This window comes from Zootoca vivipara, chromosome 7 (assembly GCF_963506605.1).
Source record: "Zootoca vivipara chromosome 7, rZooViv1.1, whole genome shotgun sequence".
NCBI classification, from domain to species: Eukaryota; Metazoa; Chordata; class Lepidosauria; order Squamata; family Lacertidae; genus Zootoca; species Zootoca vivipara.
This window is the reverse complement of record NC_083282.1, coordinates 15,510,019-15,537,036: the sequence shown is the minus strand read 5'-3', so window position 1 is coordinate 15,537,036 and position 27,018 is coordinate 15,510,019. Positions and strand designations below refer to the sequence as shown.

The 27,018-nt window shown below is 43.2% G+C and overlaps 1 protein-coding gene across 3 annotated transcripts in view; it reads right to left on the bottom strand.

Moving 5' to 3' along the window:
* Positions 1 to 12,246: 12,246 nt before the first annotated feature.
* The window catches only part of LHX9 (LIM homeobox 9), a 35,434-nt gene continuing 20,662 nt past the window's right edge, over positions 12,247 to 27,018 (bottom strand). For 2 of the 3 annotated variants that reach the window (XM_035123181.1, XM_035123182.1), the window contains 2 exons: positions 21,547 to 21,749; positions 18,569 to 18,826 (listed from right to left, as the gene is read on the bottom strand). In XM_035123181.1, the coding sequence (XP_034979072.1) occupies positions 18,569 to 18,826; positions 21,547 to 21,749 (461 nt within the window). Of the gene's footprint in view, positions 12,358 to 18,568; positions 18,827 to 21,546; positions 21,750 to 27,018 lie in introns of those variants that run through there. The other variant, XM_035123183.1, reaches the window with a different exon arrangement.

The following is a 27,018-nucleotide window of genomic DNA, read 5'->3' as shown; positions in this document are numbered from 1 at the left end:
CCCCAAAGAAGGAGACTCCACCACACTTCTTGGCAGCAAATTCCACTGTTGAACAGCTCTTACTGTCAGGAAGTTCTTCCTAATGTTTAGGTGGAATCTTCTTTCTTGTAGTTTGAATCCATTGCTCTGTGTGGAGCAGCAGAAAACAACCTTTCACCCTCCTCTATATGACATCCTTTTATATATTTGAACATGGCTATCATATCACCCCTTAACCTTCTCTTCTCCAGGCTAAACATATCCAGCTCCCTAAGCCGTTCCTCATAAGGCATCGTTTCCAGGCCTTTGACCATTTTGGTTGCCCTCTTCTGGACACGTTCCAGCTTGTCAGTATCCTTCTTGAACTGTGGTGCCCAGAACTGGACACAGTACTCCGGGTGAGGTCTGACCAGAGCAGAATACAGTGGTACTATTACTTCCCTTGATCTGGACGCTATACTCCTATTGATGCAGCCCAGAATTGCATTGGCTTTTTTAGCTGCTGCATCACACTGTTGACTCATGTCAAGTTTGTGGTCTACCAGGACTCCTAGATCCTTTTCACATGTACTGCTCTCAAGCCAGGTGTCTCCCATCCTGTATTTGTGCCTTTCATATTTTTTTTGCCCAAGTGTAGTACTTTACATTTCTCCTTGTTAAAATTCATCTTGTTTGCTTTGGCCCAGTTGTCTAATCTGTTAAGGTCATTCTGAAGTGTGATTCTGTCCTCTGGGGTATTAGCCACCCCTCCCAATTTGGTGTCATCTGCAAACTTGCTCAGCATGCAACTTGCACGCCACCACAATCACAGAGCGGTGCAAGATTCCAGGGGTTCCAGCCACTTACTCAGGGTTTGGTTTCCTCGGAATGAAACTGTGGTGTCTTTATGATATATGCTATATTTACACATATCTACAACCTGAACCTATGATGGGGGGGCTCACAGCATAAGGCCTTGCTTCTCCCATGGCCTCAGCCTTGGATTCAAGCAGAAATCAAGCATGTCTCTCCCTCTCAGGCTTCTGCCTGCAGCCTGCTTTCACCCCAGCTCCTTCTAAGTACCAGTCAGTTGAGGGAGAGAGTCCCACTCATTGCCCTCTGACGCAGAGCCACTTCCTTTGTCATGCTAACAACCCATACTTAGGGGGCCATTACCAAGAAGCTGGCCTGGCCATTCCAACAAATGAATCCTTGCTAGTTCCAGGAATTAGAAGGGACTCAGGCGTACAGCTTAACGCACACACAGACCCCAGCAACTCACTACAATATTGTGAGGCTTAGCTATCTTATTGGGCTGGTTTGACATTTAGAAAACAACATGTCATCCGTCTTTGAGAGAGAAAATGCTTTGAGCAGGCAACAAAGAAAAAGTTAGCATAGCAAAGAATGCTAAAACAACAAACACATCAAAGCCTTTCCTGAATGGGTGTGCGGGGAGGGAGAGAGAGATTATTCTGGGGGGAGTGGAGCACCCAGGTAGCTTTTACGACAGAATTAAAGCTGGTTTACTTTGGGGTAAGGACCATAGCTCAGTAGTAGAGCATCTGCTTTGCATGCAGAAGTAGCAGGTTCAATCCCCAGTATTTCCAGGTGGGACTGGAAGTGCCTCCTGTCTGAAAACTTGTAGGGTCACCACCAGTCAGTGTGGACAATTCTGAGCTATACTAGTTTGACTCAGTATAAAGCAGCTTCCTATGACCCCATACGAGCCCACCTGCCAAAGAGCGATCCAGCAGTAAATCACACTGTTCAGAGCTGGAGTTAGCAATGAGCAAAAGCACATATTTGCATAACTTGGCTGAGTGTCAGGCCTAATGAGCACAGTGGCTCATCTCCAATAGGTCCCCATGAAAGTCCCCTCCTCCCGACTGCTGTTGATAAGTTTCCTTCTCACCAGGGCTTAACCCAAGCAATCAGATACTGCGTCCGCGTGGAGCTTATCACTGCTCTGCCCTTTTCATGCCTCTTCTGGTTCTGGGAGACAAGGGGGAGAGGGGAGTTTGTTGCAGCAGCAGGGGGAGACACTCATGACTCTTCACCGGCCTGTCTCATCTCTGCCTCTGGGCCTCCCTCCCTGCCTACTCAGGAATCAAAAGTTTTGTGTCTCTTTTGTCGGAATTGATTACTTTTTGGTGCATTCTGCAGAACTGGCTTGTGCCTCTGATTCTGGACTTCTCTCTGCCACAGACTCTCCCAGCTCACTAAACCCTGTTAGCTCTTCAGTTTTTGACACCTCATCTTCCCAGTCTTCTCTCTCTCTTTTCCCTCTGATCATCATCCCACCACCACTCCCTGGGCTCTAAGCCTTTTTCCCTTGGTGGTTCCTCCCACAATTCCTCTGCATCCACCACATAAAGAATTCAACCTGACCAGGTAATAGTAATAAAAACTATGCACACCAACCACACTTCAGTGTCCTTTTGTGTGCTGGCTCTACCATTCACTTCCAACCTTCAGGGTCATGAAAGGAGGGCTGGCTCTACCACTCACTTCCAACCTTCAGGGTCATGAGAGGAGGGCTGCTACACACAGGAATGTTGTCAGAAGTCCTCAGGTGCAAGCCCTTGGCCTCCTGCACACCTATGCATGGTCAGGCAACGCGCCCAAAGAGGACTGCTCTGTTTCTCTTTAAGCTTGATTGTGTGAAAGTTTCATTCAAAGCTGTTATGCTGAAGGAGAAGAGCCTTAAACTGCTGTGTTTGATATAGCGATCATAAAGTTCCTGATCTGAAGATGGTCTCTGGTCATGCTTGTTTTTCCCTCTTGAACCCAGCACTTTGGCATTGCAAGATGCACCATCCCTAAATCCTCCTCCTACAGACTTTGCCAACTCAAGGGCCATATTCCCTTTCTAGGCAACCTTCTGAGGGCCACATGCCTGTGGTGGGCAGAAGCAAAAGTGACTCACTCACACACCCCCTCTCTATCCTCTATGAAGGTGTTATCAGAGTTCAAGGCAAAAATAATCAAAGAGGGTGTGGCCTAGGGTATGTGTGGGAGTGGGCTGGAGAGAGGGGGAGTGGCCTGGGAAGAGTTTCAAGAGCCATAGAGAGGGCTGCAAGGACACATACAGCATATCAAATAATTCGGGAAAGACTGTCCTTCTGAATGCACCTTAACTCTGCTTTTTCAAGAATTGAGTGGTCATTTTAACCAGTGCTGACAAATGCTGCCTTGCCAATACAGTATAAGAATGAGTTCAAGGGCCTGCAATAGGTGTGGTGCATCAGACATGAAATAAAGAAACAGCAGCAGACAAATATTTCCGGCACACATACTTTCTATTCTGTTGTAAAAAAAGAAAGAAAGAAAGAAATGTATCCCTATACGAATGAAAGTGTTTTTGTTCAAAACATCTAAGCTTTTTAGCACTGCTTTCCTGTAAAGCAAAAAGGAAATGTCTAACGTTAAAATTACAACTTCTGTTACACTGTGTATGGAGGTTTTATTTCCGTTTGAATGACTTCAATTAGAATGAGTGTGTTCTGAGTATCTGATGGCAAGCCTGGGAAATATGTATATAAGGTTATGTGTTTGGAGAAGGCTGCGTCAAGCGAAAAGCCTATAATTGCTCATCAGTGCTCTATAGCTGAGTAAGTTATCTGGCACGGTAGCTGTACCAGGAAATAGCAATCATACGATTCCTGCTCTGTATGTGGAGCTGGAAGATTTCCGAAGTCAGTTGTAATGTTCGTGAACGATGCGAGCTCAGCGGTTCATAGGGAGGACATCTTACTCACAATTTTGCCATTTTGGATGTGCCAGCATGTCCCGCTTGTCAAAATCAGGCTGCGGCTGTGGGTGTCTGTACTGGAAGTCAACGATTTGGTAGACTATGGGAGCAAAATTGCTGATGGGGGCAGGGAGAGTTAAGGGTTGGGTGCTTGCTGAAGTGCAGCATGCGGAACCGGCAAGGACACAAGGCTAGACTCCTGTGTATCATGTCTGACCAAGCTAGAGACTTTAACATTGCTAACCAATCATAGAGGCCAATTCTGGACCATGCTATTCCCTTTTCTGCCTGTAGGCTGGGTGGCCTAAGCTAAGTTCATAATACTAGTTCAGGTATTATGCTTTCCTTGCCTCGGGCTGGTGTCTCTAGCAATGATTGTGCAGCGGGCCGGAGGGCGGGGAAGCACACGCCCGTACGCGCGCACACACACTATTTCCGGTGCACAGCCGGGTCAGAGGAGGCCCGTGCACATGCGCACAAGCTATTTCCAGTGCTCCTCCGACCCGGAAGTGGGTTCCCGCGCCAATGCCATGCCGGTAATAGCGGGCAGTGGGTGGCAGCGGGGGTTGCTGCGGGCCAGATAAACGAGTCCCTCAGGCCTTATCCGGCCCCCTGGCCGTAGGTTGGTGACCCATGTGCTAGTTCATCCCTTGACTCCAGGGAATCCTCAGACTTCCTGTATGGAAACAATGGCTTGTTTGGGAACAGTGGCGAAGAATTCTCAGCACAAATTCTTTGGTGGGAAAACAAGGCATTTAAACTGCTGTAAATCCACTATATATTCACGATGTAAATAGGTTCTTCACTGAGTTTATAGGAAATCATGTTGATAATGATAATCTGAAAACAACAATTATAATTATTTACTGACTGTGGTCCAGAAAAAAAACTTATTTATTGCAAATTAATAAACTCTCCCCCTTTTTTTACCTGTCTTGCTCCAGGTATATGAATAGAAAGTGAAGGTTTTTTTGATTTTTTTAAAAATCCACCTCTCTTTTAAAAGATAAATTACATATGTAGAAAATATTACCCAGTCAATTCTAATGAAATAATGAATTTTAATATACATATGTGCATATATATCTGGGCATGTTGTTTGGGGGAGGGGGGAAAACCCACATTCACAACCGAGTTGATATGGTAGCTTAAAACATGAAAAGTTGTGAGTTTGTATGATCTAGGGTTGCCATATTTCTAGAAGTAAAATTCAGAAGACAAGAAATTCCAGACATATTGCAACCCTAGTACAATCACGATCCTAAATCCCACAGGGAGCCTATTTATGAAGCGAGCTGGCTCCCTTCTGGCTAGACCTTTCTCCTAGGTCTTCCACCCAAGCCAGAGGGTGTGCATGGCCAATGAGCATCCAACTGAGGGGCAGGGCTAGTGAATGTGTCCCCACTTCTCTTCCTCAGACAATTGTAGCGGCATCAGAATGCCTGAAAAGTACCTGTATGTGTTTCCTGTTTTTGTGTTTCAATGAAGCGCTGAGCATCCTCATGCAGAGTTGCACTCCTGTCCTGCTTGCAGGTCACTGTGAGAACAGAATTCTGGATCTTTAGCCGGATCCAGCAAGGCTCTTTGTAAGCTCTTGTTTTGGGGCCCATGCATCTCCACCCACTGCGGATGTTAACTTCAGCCCAGTCTCAATGCAGATAACCATGAACACAGGGCAAACTTGCTTATTTGCATTTCACTTTCCTCGGGTTATTGAAGGTGCAAAGCTAAAACTTACCTGCCCACCATATTCCACAGACCCTCCAGTGTCCCTATTTTCCAGGGACAGTCATGGATTTACAGTAGCATTCCTAGTTCTTGTTTCGATCCCAGAATGTCCCGCTTTTCCTTAGGATGTCTCTGTTTTCATCAGAGAAATCTTGGAGGGTATGGAGCCGTGAGACTTCCATGCCAAGGAGATAAGTAACTATACAGTGGTACCTCGACTTACAAAGATGATCCGTTCCGCGGCCGTCTTCGTAAGTCGAAGTCTTCGGTTCTCAAAGCGCCCGTTCTGCGCATGCGCAAAGCGCGATTTCGCACTTCTGTGCATGCGCCGACCGTGTGCGCTGCTTCTGCGCAAGTGCAGAACGCGCAGGCAGGGCGCGTGCGGCGAAAAGACCTCCGGGGTTGTCGACTTCGGAAGTTGAAACCTTCAGAAGTCGAGTCGTTCGGTACCACTGTATAACCTTTAGAAGACATCTGAAGGCAGCCCTGTTTAGGGAAGTTTTTTTAAAAAAATTTTTTTAATGTTTTATATGTTTTTATATATGTTGGAAGCAGCCCAGAGTGGCTGGGGCAATTGTGATGATGATGATGATGATGGAACAGGACTTCCCTATTTTCATCAGAGAAATGTTGGAGGGTATGTATTCCACTGTCTAACTTCTTACAGTTAGGATGCATCCTATCATAGCCAACATAACAGCTGCCATCATATCATTTTCACACATTACTTCTACCTTCTGGGCCCTAGTAATACATTGATTTCTTCCTTATTTCTTTTTGGAAACGGTATATCCAGGCATGTTCCTGGATCCAACCCTTTCATTGGAGATGCAGAATTATGTGAGGACAGTGGCTAGGTGTGCCTTTTACCAGCTTTAGTTGGTGAGACAGCTACCGCCATTCCTGGATCAGGATTGTTTGACCCCCGGTTGTCCATGGATTAGAAATCTCACAGTTGAGTTCCTGCAATGTACTGTGTGCAAACATTCTGTTTTCAGGATTTGCACTGGCTGTGAATCTGCTACCGGGCTAAGTTCAGGGTGTCAATACTAACTTATAAGGCTCTCTGTACAACTCTGGACTAGGTTAAGTGAGAGACTACCTTATCTCTTATACATCCAGTAGATAGCTGCAGTCTGCAGGAGAGTATCGCCTGCAGGTTTCAAAGATCTCAGAATCCCACCTTGCAGTAACTCAGAGCAGGGCCTTCACTGTGGCTGCCCCTGATCTATGGAATAGCATTCCTGTCAGCAGGTGCCCACTAGCTGCATTTTACGAAAACAACTGAAGGCATTTTTTTCCTGACAGGTGTTCCAAGCTGGATAAATAGGTATTTTCCATGAGGGCCTGTTTTGTATGGTTTTGCACTGGCTGTTTTTGTGTTTCTAGCTGTTTTCAATTATCTTTAGTGTACATTGAGACAGGTGTTTAGAAGGCTGTTAATAAATCGACAATGATGACGACGATGAAAGATTATTCCCTTTCAGCCTTTCTTAATATGTCTTATTTCAGAAAATCCCTCCATTGTCTTTGGTTCTTCATATCTTACCTTTTCCATAAACGCAAGTGTGCTGCAAGTCCTCCAACATTTCAGATAGCAGGAATACTCCGCCATTCCTTACCTTGAGTTCTCATCATTCCAATGATAACTGCCTGAGCAATCCTCCTCCACTCTCTCTCGTGAAGACCACCTCTTTTCTGCCGGTATTAACTTACAGTACTGCGCAGACTCCCAAAGCAGATGTGTAAGTAAAAAGACCAGCCAGCTTACTCTCACAATTCATCTGGTGGTTACAGAAAGCTTCATTTCAAACACATTCAGCAACCTTCAGTATCTGGGGCTGGGTGAAAGGTAATCCATAAACTGACATTTCTGCGTGTATGCGTGTGTATTTGATTGTGAGGCCCTTATATAGCGCATGCGCACTAGAATACGAAATATTTCTGCCCTTGCCCCCCCCCAACAGACTTTTGACGTGTAGAGAACAAGGCCAGTGTGCAGGGCGATGGGGGTGGAAAGACGCCTGTAGCGCATCTCAATAATTTTGAAACGCACCCTCAACTTCTTAAAAAACAAAGGATGGTCAGTACTGGAGCTGTGACTGACCAGGGATCATTGCCAGAAAGCACAGATTGCCCGTGTGAATTAGGGACAGTGGTCGCTTATGACAGGACACATACCATGTATTTAAAACACATGACTCCCAATTCTGGGCACTGTAGTTTACCTCTTTCAGAGATACAATTCCCAGCACCCTTAAGAAACTACTGTTCCCAGGAAATCATATGATTTAACTGTAACATGAGCACACTGCAGAAAACAGATTCTGTTAAACTCTCTCTCTCTCTCTCTCTCTCTCTCTCTCTCTCTCTCTCTCTCTCTCTCTGTGTGTGTGTGTGTGTGTGAGAGAGAGAGAGAGAGAGAGAGAAAGAGAGAGAGAAAGAGAGAGAGAAAGAGAGAGAGCACAGGAGGCCTCACAATCTACAGGAGTTGGGTTTTCGGTTCAGGAAGCACCTTTCTAAAATAGGCAGCAGTGGTAGTTTAAATTTCTGCTTACAAATGGGGAATGAGTGCTACCTAGTGAATTTATGTTGGGGCCGAGATTTTCATAGCTACTGTACTGCATGATCTCTGCAAGCCTGCTTTCACGCATAACTTTTAGGCAGGCCTTGATACAACAGGGTGGATTTCAAATTATTCCAAATTAACATATAGAATTCTCAATTACGGTAGCTCTACTCAACTCAATAGAGGTTTACACACCAGGAATCAGCATGAGTAAAAGGAGAACAAAAAGCAAAGGTAGCTATTCTAGCCAGTAAGAAACATTCTAAAAGGTAGGGCAATACCTTTCTGAGGCCAACCATAATGAGAGAATGAGCGGGAAAATGGCAAATCCAATGTAAACCAGTGTAAAGTGACACTTGTTGGAGCAAAAAAAAAGTTTAATAACACATACATACTCATAAGATGTCAATCCAGCGTGTGCCGGCCATGAAAAAGGCAAATTCCATGCCAGGTATTATTAGAGAAGGAACTGAAAATTAAAGTGCCAATATCATAATGCCATTATACAAATCGACGGTGGGCTGCATTTGAGTACTGTGTACAGTTATGGTCACGTCACCTCAAAAAGGATATTGTAGGTTGGAAAAGGTTCAGAAAAGGGCTACCAAAATATATATATTGCAGCTGTTATTTGTCTCCATCCTGAGATGAAAGATACAGATTCCTTGATAGGTGGAAAACACAAATGAGAGGGGAACTAGTTGGATGTTGTTGTTAAAATTTCCATGCCGCCCGCCATCATTTCAGGTGATAGACTTAAGTAATAATATAAATAGTATGGCATGTTCAGTGACCTGGGTGGTCCTTTTGAGTCGATGTAATTGTCACTTAGCTCCAGACTTGCCACTTGGCAAATGGAAGGGCTCCTTCTTTTTCTAGAGGAATCTAGCCGAGGCTCCCCACTGGAAGAAGCGCGGAGCCCATTTTTTTCAGATTCCCCCTGCAGGCCACAGAGCCACTGCCCCCCCCCCTGTGCCAGAGAGGGTCCCCCAGCCCTTTGAAGCAGCTGTTGTGAGGCCACAGGGTAGTGGAGGCACCAACCAAAAAAATTAAATTAAAACAAACCCCCAAAGCTGTCCCATTCCTCCAGCACAAGCAGAACTCTGCTCATTGCAAGTCTAGAGCCAGCAACTGAGCTAACTCTCCTCAAAATATAGCTTCTATTTCAGAGATTTCACATATTCCCAGCCCTCAAACTGCTGTGCCTCAGCCTCCTGCTGCTGTGGTGTTTTGTGACACGCGGCGCTATGAGTGTCAAGTGTGCAGAAAGGTCAGGGAGGGAGGTGGCGGTGCGTTCTGTTTCCACCCACATTTCGTGAGTTCGCTTCCATCCTTTGGGGCGGGCGTTTTCAGGTGTCCCGCTTCCGAAGGAACCTTTGCAACAAACCACCCGTGTGCTGAGCTACAGCGGATAACTCGTGCGTTGCAAAGGATTCTGGGGCATATCCTGGCATTCCCCCTTGGTTCACAACAACACCTGGCAGCTTTGGGCTGAGTGGACCCCCTCCATTTTTAGAAGGAGGAGGAGGAGGAAGAGGAGGAGAAGAAATATTCCAACCCAGCATTCAGAGCATCATTGGCTTGCTGGGCTAAGCTGCCAAGTCAGTTTCCCACAATGCAGCTGGCTTACCTTTGCTCTGGGGCATTGTGGGAAATTCAGCTGTTGGCTATACTCAGAGACCTTGGGATGCTGCCAGATAAGTCCAAAGGGTCCCACAGACCGAGGAAGAGGCCTACAAGGATTCAGTTGGCCTAAGTCCCCCTCAGACCTGGAACCGACCCCAAACCTACCTAGTAGGCCTCACCCCACATTGCCTATCTGTGAATTGAGAGTATACCCTTCAACTCCGACTACGTGTTGTGGGGAAGGCGGACAGTGACGGATTATGTTTTTAAAAGCCAGGTAGGTTTAAATACCATTGATTTTCTCAACAAGAAATTCCCTCACAAACTCCAGTGCTCTTAGGAACATGGCTTGAAAACCACTGCTTTGAGGAAACCATGGGGTATTTGTGTAGCTTTAAAGTGGGGGGGGGGGTCAAGGTGGCCAGAAAGTAAGGTTCCTCATTTCCTTTGTGGCATTCCCCCTGCATTTTGCTTTACAGGATTAAAGTGCTCCCTTTCCTGCCTCTGAATTTCACATCTCGCTTGATTCTTTTGAATATGTAGGAAATACGAGTGCGGCCAGGCTTCTCTTCCCCATTCTGTGGGGTGTGTGAAAGCGCACAATTGGTGCAGGATTGTTCATATAATCATACACATTAATATAAGCAAGGATAAGAGGTCCCTGCCCCAAAGGAGCTTACAATCTGTATTCACTCAGGATAACATCCAGAGTTTCTTTTTTTACAGGGCAGTCTCATGTACGCCTTCTCAAAAATTCAGTGCATCACTCACTCCTGGGAAATGTGAGTGTAGGATTGCAGCCTAAATAATCCAAACATTGTGCGATATACCTATGTTTTTCACCCTCCTAATCTGGATTGAGATCACAGTACAGTAGTCACATTTTCAACAGAAAGCATTTTTATAAGTTGGTCCACAGTGTTCACCAGTAACTGAGAACTGTTATTATAAAAGCCACAACCTTATTTCTGGTGTTCAGAACATTACTGAAGTAATTTCTTTGTAAATTTGGTACTATGTTGTTCAGAACGGCGTAGTTTTCTTTCTTAATTTCCCCCCGGCTTTCAGAAAACCAAAGCAGCTTAGGAAAACATTCAAAATGCTGAGCATACACACATAAGCGAAATATTTTAATGTCAGTTCATATTCATAAAAGTTACATTGTTTACATAGGGTTCATTTGTATATAATAAAATTTCATTTGGATGAAAAGGGATTATTTTTTTCCTTCTTCTTTTTTGGCAAGCCTGTTAAACAAATTAACATATGCTTTGGATGTACAGCTTAAGAGGAATATAGTTATCCAAAAATCTTTTGCAAGAGAGGTTGCCTTTGAACAATTTCAAGGCCTTTGTTTCTGAAGTAGTAATAGCATTTTAACCTTCGTAGCTGAAATTCAGCTATGGGTTGAATGGCGCACAGATCAGGTCTTCTATTATTATTATTTTTAAAATTGTGAAGTGAATTTCCTCATTGCATAGTGAACATGTAAACTTATTAGGGATCGTTAGGTTAACACCGCTAATGGTGTTATATACTGTATTATTGTTAGCCTTCCTAAAATGATGGATAAAATAATGTAGCAGGAGGGTAAAAATCCATTAGCCATTGCCACCTTAAATATTGGCAAGGAATGAGGGTGTATTCCCCATCCACAACTCTCTCTGGCTGCTAGAAAATCTTGCTGGCTCCAAAATTTGGGAGGAAGAATTACACTCCTATATCAAATGTTTTTTAAGCCATTGGAGAACAATCCGGCCAAATTAATCATTCTACAGTCCCATAGATTTCATTGGCAGAAATGTAAGCTGAAAGTTGGCTGGATCATGCCCATAATTCATGGTGGATATTCATTATGTCAGTTGTGAAGAAGAAAATGGGAGAATAAAATGAAAAGCAGGAAAAAATTCCAAGGAAGTCATTTTACATTGTGCAACATCCTTCGTTTGCTATCTAAAATGGTTCCCCCGCCCTTTGTTTTGGTGGGAGGGAAATGTACTGTCACACCATTTTTGTTAAATTAAATTAATTTCAACAGTTATGTCTGTGTTAACTAGGTTTGCATCAAGTAAAATATTTATTAATGAAACTACTGTACAAGAAACATCAAAGCGAAATGCATCATACAGAAAAAGTACACTCTAGGTGACAGATGAAAAAGTGCATGCAGATTGCTTTAATTTTATTTATTTTTAAGTCAGAAAACAGAATACTAATCTTGATCCCTATGGTCTTGAATTGGTGAGAATTTTCTTCTCTGAATTTACAAAATGCCATTGAACATATATGACGAATACACATTGGCAAGCAAGATGAATGAATTTCAATTTTTGGATTTTTTTTTTTTACAGGTATTTTTGCTTGACAATTGTGAGTTCTTTTAAATATTGTGTTTGTTTGTTTTTTTAAAAGGAAGAATCTTCTCATATTGGACTGGGTGGTACTGCCAGGTTGCTCTGATGCCATACACAGCCTTCAGGTTTTTAGTTAGACACCGTCAAATAACATATGTTGTGTTAACATTCAGGAAATGACATTGAGTCTATTTTTAAAAAAATTATTTTTGGCTCAATAAATTTTAAATGTATGGTTTATCATAACCTAATATTGTCTTTGTCTTCACTGCAGTGGATATCCGATCAAACTTTCCCCTTCTTTTAATACTTTAGGGAATTTTCAAACGTCGGGATGTTTGGCTGTAATGCCCCAAGATTTGTTCTCCCTGAAAGAAATCATAGTGACAATTTATTAAACTACAGAGCAACCTGGCTTTTAGGGGTCTGTACTTTTAGATTGTGCTCAATATACCTAGCAACTAAATTGTGATGCATTTCATCATCATTATTTGTTATATTTTTCATGCAATTACTTCCGCTTCTAAAGTGCCTGGGGTTGGGGGTTTGGTTTATATATATATATTACTTTTAAAAGAACATGGTCAACCTGACCCTAAACACAAAAGGCCACAATCCAGTAAGAGTTGCTTGTGATTTACAACACAATCCTATACACATTAACTCAAAAGTAAGCCCCGTTGAGTTTAGTGGGGCTTACTGCCAAGTAAGTGGGTACTGTATAGGAACGCAGCCTAAGTCCCACTAAATGCAATGGCATCCATTGATTTCAATAGTACAGTACTTGGTTTTCACTAACATTTCGGATTGTACCCCACAATAGCTTAGAAGTAGGTCCCACTGGTTTTCAATGAAACATAAACTTCCAAGCAACTGACCCAATCCACTTATAGTTAGTTGCATTTGCTTTCAATGGGACTTGACATAGGCTAGTTGCAACTACTTTATCCAATTCATTTCAATTGGATTTAAGCACAACTAATGTTCATTGCATCAAAGCCATTGTGTTTAGCATTGCAGCCTAAGACAGGGTTATAATATCAAATCAGTGGGGCATTACTTTACTTTTTTAAATTAAAAATAAAAACCTCTGAAATTTCATCATGGATATGTACTATGAAGCAAAAACTTAAAAATAAATCCTGTTTTAATATAGCACTAAGATTCCCTTTACTGTGTCCACCATCACACACTCACACATACACTAAAAGCAACACAACACACTGCCATGGGTAAGACTCCATTTTAAAAAAAAGAGATGAAGACAAAAATTGATGGTAAATAAAACTCCTTCAATTCAAAATGGTTTATTCACACAAATTTAATAGGATATATCACAATTGTTTGGTCCATAAATATTTAGGGGAAATAGTTTCTATACAATGCATTTCTCAATAAAACAAAGAAACATGGACAAGTTTGCTAGACCACTTAACTGTACTAGAAACACGAAGCTCAATATATAAGATTATTGAATTTATCAACTATATCCGAAAGAGTGCACAACTGCTTTCTATGACATGTTTGTCCCCTCTACCAGGATATACACCATAAAAAGAGTTTCAGAAATAAGAGGTAAAACAGTACAAAACTAGTGAGGTGTCAAAAGGGCTTAAAACAGTTAATTTAACAAACAACACATATATATCCTGATTTTCCCCCCACAAGCTTACTCCCAAGTTATCGCATAAGGCACATTGTAGAACTGAGTTATAATTAGTCTACTTAATAAAGTAGATCTATAGTACCATATAGTTGTTCTGTCAAAGAACAAAATTTATAAGTATCAATATTTTTTTTTGTACCTGTAAAAGTGTATTAATAAAGATCTCAGCCTCTCCAAGGTTGTTTGGTCTGGTTAGTGGTAAATGCCCATAAGGTAAGAGAAACAGGAAACGTCCAAGGTTGGCACCTCAATCCTAAATGTATCAACTTGGAAGTAAATTCCACTCAAGTCATTTGAACTTACTTCCATCTAAACACGCTTTAGGTCAGCAAGCCTTAAGCGTTCTAGAAGATGATGACCACACTTGCTAAATATATAATGACAAAGACACATTTTCCTCTGTTACAGTGTTAACATCTCTTCCATTGTTTTCTTTTAAAAAATAAGCTACTTTTCTGTGCTAATTTTCTAAAAACCCTGAGCAAAAGTTACAATAATGCACTTTAATGTGGGCAGTGAAGTGTCAGTGTATGTATCCACGCGTTAGTAGAAAACAACAAAAAGAATTCCTTTTTTTAAATACCAAAAAATAAAATTTAAAATGAAAAAGTAGATTCGACTGAAGGGAGGTTTGGAGGAGGAGGAAGGGGTAAAATCCAAAGTACTTGTGCAAAAGTTATTCTTAACAATCCACCCAAACCAATATCTTCTTGGCGGATTTTGGTTTGGTTCTGGAGTGTCTCCCGTGTCTAATTAGGGGGTTACTCGAATAAAGGATACAAATGAACATTCACCACTGCCCAGACCATTCAGACTTTTAGCTTAAATTAAAAAATTTAAAAATAAAATAAAAACAAACACTTGCAAATGTAAACTAGGAAAGGTATTTCCAATTAGCAATGCATCCACAAGGCTTCTGAGTTTGGCAGCTTCAATCATTGCCAGCTTTAAATCCCTAGGGGTTCCCCCCACCCCAATGCATTTTCTCTTCTTCTACAATATTTTTTTAAGGGAAAAAGCTAGATTTAGCACAAAGCCCTTTAATTTAAATGGGTTCAGCATGCTTGGCTATGTAGCCAGTGTGTCTATCAATGTACATGGTAGTGTGTTTATTATATAAATACAAGTATACACACACATAGATAGAGAGATGAACTGACGATTTGTAGAGGGCACCATTTAGCAAAAGTTTGCCATGATTGGAAGCCATTGGAAGCCACAGAACAGAACTTAGTAACAACTAGCTGAAGTTCTGTTGATTTTTATGGGCCTTGTTTAACCAGGTCTTATGCATGTTTACTTAGAAGTAAGCTCCACGAAGTTCAAGTGGGCTGACTTCTAGGCAAGTATACAGCTGCCGTCTTACATTTGCTGGTTTGTGCCTTTTGAAGTTAATACATTAACATGGCAGACAGACACCATCTCATGGAAAAAAATCAGAAGGATGCTCAAAACAGCAATGAATACAAGATACTGGAATCAGCTCTTAAACGTCTTAAGAAATTATATTTTGCTTATTTCCATCTGTTACCTTAATAGTGGGTAGGAACACTTGAGCCAGAATTGTGTTTGTGATTTTGTAAAAGAAAAGCCAACAGCACCTCCTCCCTGATCTCAGGTATGTTCCAGCCAGCCCCATTAGGACTTAAAAGTGTTTCATGTATGCTGGATTTCAGGAGCAGGAGAAAAACCCAGCTCAGAAACGTTTCAATCTTCAATTGTTTAGCAACCATCCCCAAGCCTCTTAACCCAGAGCAATCTCATTCATTTCAATGGAACTAGCCCAAAGCAAGCATGTAGAGGACTTTAGCCCTTTTTATAATACCCAGGCTTGCTATGGAGAAATATTTTCCTCAAACTACCCAGATGATGCAAGCTCTATTCATTGGCCCTCCAATTTTAAACACTTTAGGAGTGATCCAGCCAAAGCTAAACCTAATGAAGACTCCTAGTAGTTCTATGGGAGACAGATTTAACTCTCTTGCTGAAATCAATGGAACCCAAAGTGTTTAGTTTGTGTGGAGTGTGCCAATTAATTGTTCCATTCTGAATCAATGAAATCTTGATCGGATATTTGTTTGTTCCGAACAGGGGTGCCAACTTGAATAAAATATTGGGGGGAGAGGGAGGTTAGCCCCACCCAGAATAATTGATCACATGCCACAGTGCGCACACACCATTTGAATGGCAATGCCCATCCATTTTTGGGGGGCGACTCCCTCAAATATTTTATGGGGGGCGAAGACACACACACCGCCCCCTAGGAGTTTGCTCATGTGGCTCTGAAGTAAATCCCACTATTTGAATTAGGATTATTCCCAAGTGTGCATAGAATCAGGGGGGCTGCATCTAAAATGGGAATTTTAGAAGAAAGTCAAGTTGGTGCTGTCTAAGCAGTAGGAACTTCACAGCTATGAAGTGCATTAACTCACCTGGGGTTTTCAACATACCAAAGAGTTGTATAATTGATCTGTGGAGTCTTTCTCACACAGACACAACTTCTGAAAACAAATTGTCACTTCCTTCTAGGGAAACTTTCTACAAATTCTTGATGAAAATGTGGTAGTGGGAAGTTGGATCTGGCCCTCAAGTCACTAGCTAGTGACCTGAGCTGGACCCAACCATCCGTCTAAGAAAGTCTCTAGGTCAGGAATAGGCAACCTAAGGCCCGTGGGCTGGATGCGGCCCAAATGCCTTCTCAATCCGGCCCTTGGGTGGTCCGGGAATCAGCGTGTTTTTACATGAGTAGAATGTGTCGTTTTATTTAAAATGCATCTCTGGGGTATTTGTGGGGCATCGGAATTCATTCATTATTATTTTTCAAAATATAGTCCAGCCCACCACATGGTCTGAGGGATGGTGGACTGGCCCACGGCTGAAAAAAGGTTGCTGACCCCTGCTCTAGGTATTCCCACCAGTGGGGAAGAGTTGATTTCATAGTTTATTGGATTTAGACTCCACCCTACCCAGGACACACTTTCCCCATCTGATTTCCTAACTCACCTACATTAGGCCTGATAATAACTCTGCAAACTTCAATTAAACAAAAAAACCTGCTGCTATGCATTAACAAAAATCTTACAAGGGTTTTGTCTGCATAGAAAATAAAAAGAAACAAAATTTAAATGTCCTGATCATAAAATAATAGCCAGCATTGGTGACTTAGATATGTATTTGGACACCAGCTCCCATCATCTGATGGTGGCTGATGCTGTCCCATCAATCTCTGGAGGGCATCACTTAATTTGCCCCTGCTACAAAATGAGGATTAGGAACCTAAAACTTAAAGTCGTTCCCATACAATCTTTCAATGGTGATATACTGGTGTTGATTGAAAATGGCCACAGTGTTTTATACTAAAAAAAACTGACTGGCCACAGAAGACTAGGCCAGAGTGAGGGTATATCTGACCTCCCGATGTTAAAAGCACAGACCATCTACAAGTCAAGGTGCAAATGGTGGTATTTGAAGGGTTGAGACCCATGTTTTGAAGGGTTGAGACCCATGTTTACTTGCAAATCAGCCCCACCTCCAGGATTCTTGATATCCCCATGTTTGAGGGGGAAGGCAGACCCAACTCTTTTACCATACCCCTATACCTGAGGCGAAGGGGGGGAGGGAATCATTATTCCAAGTAATATGGAGATGACCTCAGGGTGAAAGAACTCTCTGTGAGTAATGACTCTAGTACCTAGTCATCTGTCTGCACCCCAGTTTACATCCTATGCAGTAGCTCCTTTCCCCTTCTGCCTTTGGTGGCTCTCTTTGGACAGCACCATTAGTCAGCTGCCTGCTGGGTTGGCAAGTCAGCACACACCACCACTCTGGTACAACTGGCAAATGAGTTGGAAAAGTGAGCCACCATGGACCAACGAGGAAAGAGGAGAGTATCTGACATAAGGTCTGCAGTCACACATGTCATCGTGGCTTGCAAACTGTTAAAAGGTATATACTCCTGACATCCATTTTAATCTGCACTTTTGTAAATGAGTCGGATTTAGAGCAGAAGTTGTTGAACCCCAACTCCCATCACAGGTTCCCTATCTCCAATTCAGAGGCAGCTTTTAAGGCCACAAGTTGGACCACGTGCATACCATACATTGAAAGCACATTTATACCACTGTAACAGTCACGGTTCTCCGCCACCGCAAGAAACCTGGGAACTGTAATCTACCTCTCACAGAGCTACAGTTCCCAGCACCTTTAATGAATTACAATCTCCAGGGTTCCCTGGGGAAAGGCATGTGCTTTAAATGGACAGTGTGACCTATCCTCATTTACATAGGATTATGTTCAGCTGATGTCAATGGGAGGCCTAGCCCTGTTATGTGGCAGAAGGGGACAACTGCCTCAGGTGCCAGATTTGGGGGTGCTAAATTTGTGGCAGCTTTGAGACTTTCTTTCTCAGGCACCAAAATACCTCGACCTTCTTTGACCAACAGGAATTTCTTACATGTATATATGTTCTTTAAGAATAAGTTTGAGAATAACAATCCATGCCTTTTTTTGTAATAACACAATTTTCTGACTTCCATGGTAACCGTTCACCCACCCCCATAAAATAAAATAAAATCTGGAAATAAGGAACATACAATTTTAAGAGGCACTTAATAGAATGATTCAATAGTTTCCCTTTAATTAGGCAGTGGTTTAAAAAAAAATTCCAAAGACAATTTAGAGACAAAGAATACGTAGTTGTAGAACAGAAGTCTATTACTGCAAACTCATTTACCAAGTGGCTGCAGATGCTACTGACCAAGCTGGTTTTCCCCAAACATTTTGTGGGTTTGTTTTTTTCCAAAAAATAAAAAGTCTTGCAAATAATATTATTAATAATATAATTATTATAATAATGGAGAAAAAAGAAGAAGAAGAAGAAAGTAAGAATATTTCTCTTTTTTAAAAGTCAAATGTTAGAAAAGGTTTGTTAAGGTAGTTTGTGAGGGGCTTCCGGAATCGTGGCTGTCCAAGTTAGAGGTCACTGATGACACTACAGTGATAGTGGGATTGGTCAGGTCTGTTAAAGTGGTCGCAGTGCCGGGTGGAGTGAGAGCGCCGCTGTCTGCTGAGGGCGGGGCCGGAAGCGACGTGCCATCAGCTTTATCAACACCCCCATTCTCCTGCCGCAAAAGGTTCCTTCTGAATTTGGCTCGTGCGTTTTGGAACCAAACCTGCAAACCAATCCCAGTTGATTTCTTTACCAATGTTTGCCTTTTGATTTTGATGGTTTTCATAGAAATCATAGACTTGTAGGGTTGGAAGGGACCCCGAGGGTCATCTAATTCCAACCCCCTGCATTGCAGGATTCTCTTCATTTCTCTCTCTTTCGTAGAAGTTTAATGCATTTTAAGGGGTGTTTCGGTGGCCCTTTTATAATTATTATTGGCAAATCCTCTCTTCCAGGCTTTCCACCCATCAATTAACTCTCTTGATACCAACTTGTCTTTGGGGAAATGCCTTCAGGCCCCTGTGTGTTGTGGGTGATCCTAGGGCATGGTCTCTTCACGCACAGCACTACCCAAGCGGCTGTGGTGCCTTTGTTGCTTCATCTGATCTGAGAGCGCAGTGCTCAAATTACGTGTGTGTGTGTGTGTGTGTGTGTGTAAAGGGGGCCCTTGATGAAATCTACAATCCACACCTACTCATCCACCCACTTTTAAGCTTAGCTAAAAGCTCAGGCCTCCTGTATCATTTTTACATCGTAAAAATGTCCCTCAAAACACCAACACACAATACTTTCCTGCAACTGTGCATTGCAGAGAGAGTTTGATAGAGGCAGGCAAGCAACCTTTCAGAAAAGCTTGCTTGCCATTACTGACCTTCTCCCTAAGGAACCTATGATGTGTTCCTGCAAAGTCCCAGTTTCCCTGGGACACAGCTGGAAAACCACTGATCCACATCATAATTGGAGTCATTATTTTTTGGCTTAGATTTGTTCTGTTTATAATGCTAAGCCGAGATCTATAGCTGCTAATCCATGTCTTTCTCCAGGATACGGTGAAGCACTGTTAGAAACTGACCTGAGAAGTTCTGCTCAACTATTCATGCTAGAAGATCATTGCTTTGATAGGTATGTAACTTGCTTTAGCTCTTTTCTCATCTCTGCGACAATATCTGAGTTTACTACCCCAAACACAATTCTTAGGGTGGAATTCGGTGTCACATTATTGTGATTCTCCTGTCATCCCAAGCATTCCTGCTTGCCAGATGGAACTCCCCTCCCCTCTCCTCCCACCCCAAACCCCCCACAAACTGTTCTGGAGGTTCTCCAGAACTCATTGCGCGGGTTCACATTCGTGCAACTATTTAGTTGAATCCAGCCCTCAGTGTTTTATCCACCAAAGTGGTCCCATCAGTGCAAGGACTTCCACTTGCACAATGGTGCTTTCCCTCCTCTCCTACCCCCCCCCAACTCTCCCAAATTACTTCTGGGGGGTCTGAAGAACCCTCAGAACAGAGGAGAGGGGTGCAGGGAAGGGAATTAATTTTGTGCAAGTGGAAGTCCTTGTGCTAACTGGTTAACTTTTTTGGACACAACCCTAAAAGTTGCATTTGGGGTGGTTAACTTACACAGACATTTTAAAACATGAAGAAGAAATTCAAAGGGAAAGAAACTATCTCCCAATAATGAACTACTTTTCTTACACTCTTTGTATTCTGTTTCACTATCGGGTGAGTTACTGCTTTTGCTCAGACACTACTATCCCTTTGCATATACTTTGCTTAATTTTATTTAAATATCTTCCATTCATTGGTGGTGGTAGTTGATAGCTTCTACAAAGCTGGCTTACAAGATGTGATAAACTATGGGCAATTTAAAGGTGTGATTAATTTATTTTTTACAAATGGGGGAAAGCCGCCTTGAGTCTTATTATCATTCTTGCATGATTATCATTTCTTTTCACTGAGTTACTCAGTAGACAGACCTTAGATCTATCACATTCCCAAGAATAACCCAAAGTTGATCAATGGGAAACATTCCTAAGAAATGCTCAGTTTGTGGGAAAAGTCAGGTTAAAGGTGGATTTCCCCCCCTACATAATCAGCAAACCTGTGAGATTTATCTGTTGCTGGATTACACTACTATGGGCTTCAGGAGTAGCAGGGTCAAATGTTTGAATGCGCCCCAAGCAGAGTGAAAATTAGCATGTCAGGGAGAGGACCAGGCTAATACCTCCTCCCTGAAATGCTAGCTCTATATGTGGAGACAAGTTATTTTTTTCTGGAGGTACATTGAGGAAATCTATCCATAGCTGCCAAGTTTTCCCTTTTCTCGCGAGGAAGCCTATTCAGCATAAGGAAAAATCCCTTAAAAACAGGGATAACTTGGCAGCTATGTCTATCCCCTGCCCACATTCTAAAATAGTACAATCCAGCAACAGATGTGTCACATGGGGCTGCTGATTATGCATAGCAGCCCTCCATTCTGTTTAATAGGGAGGCCCCTTAACTGACAAAAAAAATGGGGAACTTCCATAATGAAAAATTACTACAGGGGGAAACAAAAGTTTGCACTCAGTGGCTTGACTGGATGCCCAAGGATTGTAACTTTCATTTGCCTTCAACAAAGCCTACTAGTTCCTGTTTTGGTTAAGAAGGACGCTACATGAAGGTCCTACCCTGGTGAGAACAGAAGATCTGCTCTTCTGAGGGCTGGATGCTCCTTCAGCGCTGGGAGGTGTTGGCCCTGGAGGGTAGCATCATGCTTCCCCTGAGCATTCCCTGGGTGCATTTGGATCTGAAGGTATACATGTTTAGCTCTGAACCCTCTGTATCTATGGAGGGACACAACTCAATGAAGCCTAGCACAAGGGCAATGGAAGGTGTTGTAAGTAAGGGATGTGCTATTTTGAAGTGGAGGGGGGGGAGTTTCATAATGGAAGGCTCTTACCTGCAGAACTCTCTTAGTTAGGCCTGTCTTCTGGGCAAGCTGCTTGAGGTCCTTGGCATCTGGGTTGTGGTTAATAGCAAAGTAGGACTTCATGGTGCGGAGCTGGTGGTGCTTGAAAGAAGTGCGCATGCGCTTGGTCTTCTGAGATGGGGGATAAGGCTGCTGGTCTCTGTCCAGGTGGTCTGCCTCGTTCTCATTGCAACCTGTTTGGAGAAGCCACAGAAAATGCCCAAAGAGTTGGGTAGAGATCCTACATGAACATCTCAAGCAAGCAGGCGCTATGGAGGGGAAGGGCCATAGCTCAGTGGCAGAGCATCTGTTTTCCATGCAGAAGGTTCCCGGTTCAAGCTCTGGCACTTCCAGGTAGGGCTGGGAAAAGACCCTTGCCTGAAACTCTGGACAGCTGCTGTTAGTCAGTGTAGACAATAATGAGGTATATGGGCCAATTGTCAGACTCAATATAAGGCAGCTTCCTATGTTCTTAAACCTTTTTAAAAAAAAATAAGGGAGAAGAGAAGGCTAATATATTTCCCCTAAGTATGGGATTACATGTTTACCAGGCCCATATAATACTGTGGTGTGTTACATTGACTGAATGCAGTATTATTCCTACCTTCTGCAAAGAGCACATCTATATGTCACGTCAAATAAGGTGGTACAGTATTGGACTACCACACTTCAGATAAAAGGTATGGGGAAGTGCATTTCTGAATGCTCTTGCCGGATTAAAATAGGAATAAAGGTGGTGCCTGAATATAATATACTAATGTATCCGAGAGAAATATTTAACATAGCATACTCTGCCACATTTCTCTGATGAAAATAGGGACATCCTATTTATTATTATTATTATTATTACCCCACCCATCTGACTGTATTGCCCCACCCACTCTGGGAGGCTTCCAACATATATAAAAACATAATGAAATGTTAAACATTAAAAAATTCCCTATACAGGGCTGCTTTTGGATGTCTTCTAAAGGTTGTATACTCATCTCCTTGGCTTAGGGGTCGCATAGATCCATACCCTCCAACATTTCTTCAATGAAAATAGGGACACCCTACAGTAGCCTCCAAGATATCTCTGATAAAAAAGGGTCTTCCTAAGGAAAAGTGGGACACTCCAGGATCAAATTAGAAACCAGGACGGCTTCTGTAAATCTGTGACTGTCTCTGGAAAATAGGGACACGTGGATGGCTGCATAGACCTCTCCCTGATGCATTAGCTTACAATATGCCGGGAAGTGTTTTGTTTTATTTTTAACATGGGGAAGCTTTAAGAAATATGACATGGGGGCCATTTTCATACCATGGACATAGCTAAGGGAGTGCAGGGGGGCAGCTGCCCCCTCCCAAATCAAGCAAACATATAAAAATACTTAACAAACTGACCAATTGCGTCACAGATAACTCGGTTCTGCCCCACCCCAACATAAAGCCTGTCCCCCTAAAATAAATCCTGGCTGTGCCCATGTTTCATACCGTGCATTTAAATCACCATGATACCACTTTAAACAGTCATGGCTTCCCCCAAAGAATTCTGGGAGCTATAGACCCCTATTCCCCACACATAACTGCAATTCACAGAGTAATTTATCGGACAGTCTCCATTCTCAGGGAATTATGGGAATTTCATTTCTGAGGAAACAGTCTCCCAAGAACTCTCAGCACCCTTGACAAACTACATCTCCCAGAATTCCTTGAGCGAAGCCATGGCTGTTTAAAGTGGTATCGTGGTGCTTTAAGTGTGTGGTGTGAAAGTGGCCAGGGAGAAAGACTCCACCAGCAAAATGCTGAGACAGAAGTGGTACAGTCCATAATTCTCCCATTTCATTTCACATTAAACCCCAGAATAGTAAGCGAAATCACTTGTGGGGGTAGGGGGAGAAGTGCTGTTTAGGCGGAAGTGCCAAAGGGTCCACCTTGGCCTTTTCCTGTTTTAAAACATTTATTATGTTCACTGCTTCCACATCTGTTAAGGGAGCTGGTGTTTTGAGAACAAGCCTGCCAGGTTTCACTCCTTTTGCATTATTATTTAAGAGAAGCCTCTTCCCCCGGGGGCGAGGAAGAGCTTTGCAGCGTGTTCCCAAGGAATTGTTTAAAATCTCCCTCATCATTTTGAACAGCAAAAGGGAGGAGAAATTCACTCACAGAAATTGGCCAACTGTGGCAAGAACTGAACATTGCGCAGCCCTCTCATGTGCGGGTGACATCCTGAAACCCACTTTCTCTACCTGGCACAGGAGGGGGCAATTTGCACCAGAGAAGGAGGAGGCCAAAAGTGACGGGAGCAATTAACCTCCCCACAACCACCGTCGCTACCCAGAAGCTTGCCCAACATTTCTCTGATTAAAATAGGGGCGTCCTATTCAAATAAATATTAAATAAATAATAGGGTTACTCCAGCACCAGCACAGAGGCTTAAACATGACCTCTGCCCTGTCTCTTCCTTTAGTTCTCTTAGATTCTCCTCCCCTTGGCCTCGGAAATGTAGGAGGTGTCAACAAGCACCCAGTTTCTCCTCTTCCATGCATGAGACTCTTAATCTCAAGGCTGTGAGTTTGAGCCCCCTGTTGGACAAAAGATTCCCACATTGCAGGGGTTTGGACTAGATGACCCTCGTGGTCCCTTCCAACTATGATTCTATGATTCCTTGCCTCCCAGAACTAGAGCAAAATCCAGGACTGGATCTTCCTCCCACCTGCACCTGCCTGCCATACGTGGGACTACAAGCATTGCAATACGAGAAGCATTTCCTGGATGGATGCTTACACAAGAGCTTTTGCTCTGCAACTCTGATAATGCATCTTGCTTGTCTGAGTGGAGGATGGAGGAGCTGTATGTGAGAGGAGCCACCACAAAAAAACCTGTGATTTGCGTGCGACTGGAATGTAGCCCTGCCAGAGTTGCACCCATTGCTTGGCACATGTTTGCCTCTGGCTGCACCCCCGCTGGGATATGCCTCCCCTCAAAAGTGGCAGATGAGGGAATGTGACCCTCAGGAGGGGTTCCCCATCCCTCTCACACACAAACATTGCCTGCACGCTTGAGCAGCAACTTCAAGAAACTGGCATGTAGACTCTCACATCCTGGGGCAGCTCAAGTTGGTACAGCATTAGACTCTTAATCTCAGCATTGTGGGTTCAAGCCCCATGTTGGGCAATAGATTCCTGCATTGCATGGGCTTGAATTAGATGACCCTTGTGGTCCCTTCCAACTCTACGTCTTTAAGATTGAAAATGTGGTTTTGTTTGTTTGTTTCGTGTACACGCAGTGAGCTGTGACTCCCGGCATGTGTGCATTCTAAGTAAAACAGCCTGCATCTCAGATTACCATGCATCCTAAACATATACTGACATGGTGGCAATAGGAATTCTGCAATGTGTAATGATGCTGTACACCAGGCATCCCCAAACTTCGGCCCTCCAGATGTTTTGGACTACAATTCCCATCTTTCCTGACCACTGGTCCTGTTAGCTAGGGATCATGGGAGTTGTAGGCCAAAACATCTGGAGGGCCGCAGTTTGGGGATGCCTGCTGTACACCAAGCCTGTGCAAGTTACAAGCCTGGATATCAAGTGCAGACTGGCTGCCATTAAGGGCAGCCTATCAGGAGCTGGGCACATATTTTTGTTTCACTGCCTTCCAGAGATTGGGGTGGGTGGGTGGGAGAGACCAGTAATCTTACTCAGTTTGACAGATCCCAGTTCTGTAAGCCTGGCCTACATGCATATTAAACCAGGTCAGATTACGAAGTGATGAAGAGTTGTTTTGTACTGTATAGGATTCTAGGGTGGAATTAACCCTGTAAGCAATTCACAATACAGCTGTGGCATCAAAAGTCCTTTGTGGGGTAAGAAACAGAGGTGAGTTGTTGGCTCATCCCTGCCACCACAACACTTAGGAAACTAGATCACACCAAGTCAGATCATTGGCACAGTATTACCTACACGAACGGAAGAAAGGTTGTTCAGGGTTTCAGGCATAAGAGTCTTTCCCAAGGCTGGTTCATACACAGCCACAGTATGTAGCACCTGCACAGAAGTAACCTTCTGATTGGTGGCTCCTCCCTGCCACATATGGAACACAAATATGTGCCACAAGGTCCACATACACCCACAAGCCTCATTCACCCTTGCCCATCCCCTTGCCCATCCTTTTCCTGACAGCAGTTGGCCTGATGGGTCAATCCTACACACACATGCATGGATTCTCTCTCACCATATGCTCCCATGCGCCCATCCCTGATAGTCTAGTGCAGAGCTTTCCAAAGTGTGTCACGCGAACGCTCCCCATGCTCCTCCCAGGGCTGGAAAGGGGTTAGTTTAACCTCCGGTTTGCTAGCAAAACTGAATTCCCATGTCACGAAATGATGTATGTCTAAAAGGTGTGTCACCCACATGAAAAGTTTGTACAGTCTATTGACTAGGATTAGTCACTTTCGCAGCTCTGACTCAAAGAGGACTCTTTGAAGAAGGGGCGCGACTCCGTGGCAGCATATGTGATTTGCGTAAGAAACATCTCCGGCGCTGGAGGTGCTTCCAGATGGGTGTTTATTCTGGGGAATGGGCTCTCCTTATGCACATACCTTTCTTTCCTTTTTTGCAAGGTCCACGCAAAATTATTGTCATTAAAAACACATACCTTTCTTTCCTTTTTTGCAAGGTCCACGCAAAATTATTGTCATTAAAAATTACCAGCCTGTTTTTTCTTCTTCTCATTTTAATCCAGATTTACACTTCCCAAGGGAAACTTGCAATATCTCAGCAATACATTTACAGTATTAAGTCCCCATCTCGAAGCACCTGCAGTCTGGATTCACAAATGAATAGGTGGTACGGTAGTACTAGAGAAAAAGGCCAGTGTGGAAGCTCCTGCTTCAGTTTCCAGCACTGATAAAACAGGAAGAAGAATAAACTAGTGACACAGAAGGCTCCTCCACACATCCTCTTGTTCTGCTGCTTTCCCCAGGAAGCCCACTCCTTACTGATGAATTGGAGCAAACGTCAATATGTACAGAGATTGATGTTTGCTCCGATTCAGCGGTAAAGAGTAGGCTTCTCCAGGAATAGCAGCAGGGGAAACAGAAAACTGTTCAGTTTTCTAGGCATAGGACAAGCAAAGTGGATGAACCCAGGGCGTCTGAGAAATTTGGTTGTGCACTAACAGCACAAATCTGTGCATGTATACCCAGAAGTAGACTCAACTGAGTTCAGTGAGACTTAACTCCCAGGTAAGTGTGCATGAACTGCAGCCCCAAACTGATACATATATTAATTAGAAACCATGGAAAAACTGACTGCAAAGAGATAGCATTGTCAACTTTAAAGTAACATAACGGTTCTTAAACTTTGTACTGGAGATCACTATATTCCAGCTTGCTTTCTCTCTGTGGACCACCTTCTGTGTGAAGGTGCGACAAAGGTCACCTTTCCTCAGTTGCTTACAGCTACCAAACCCTGTATACACACA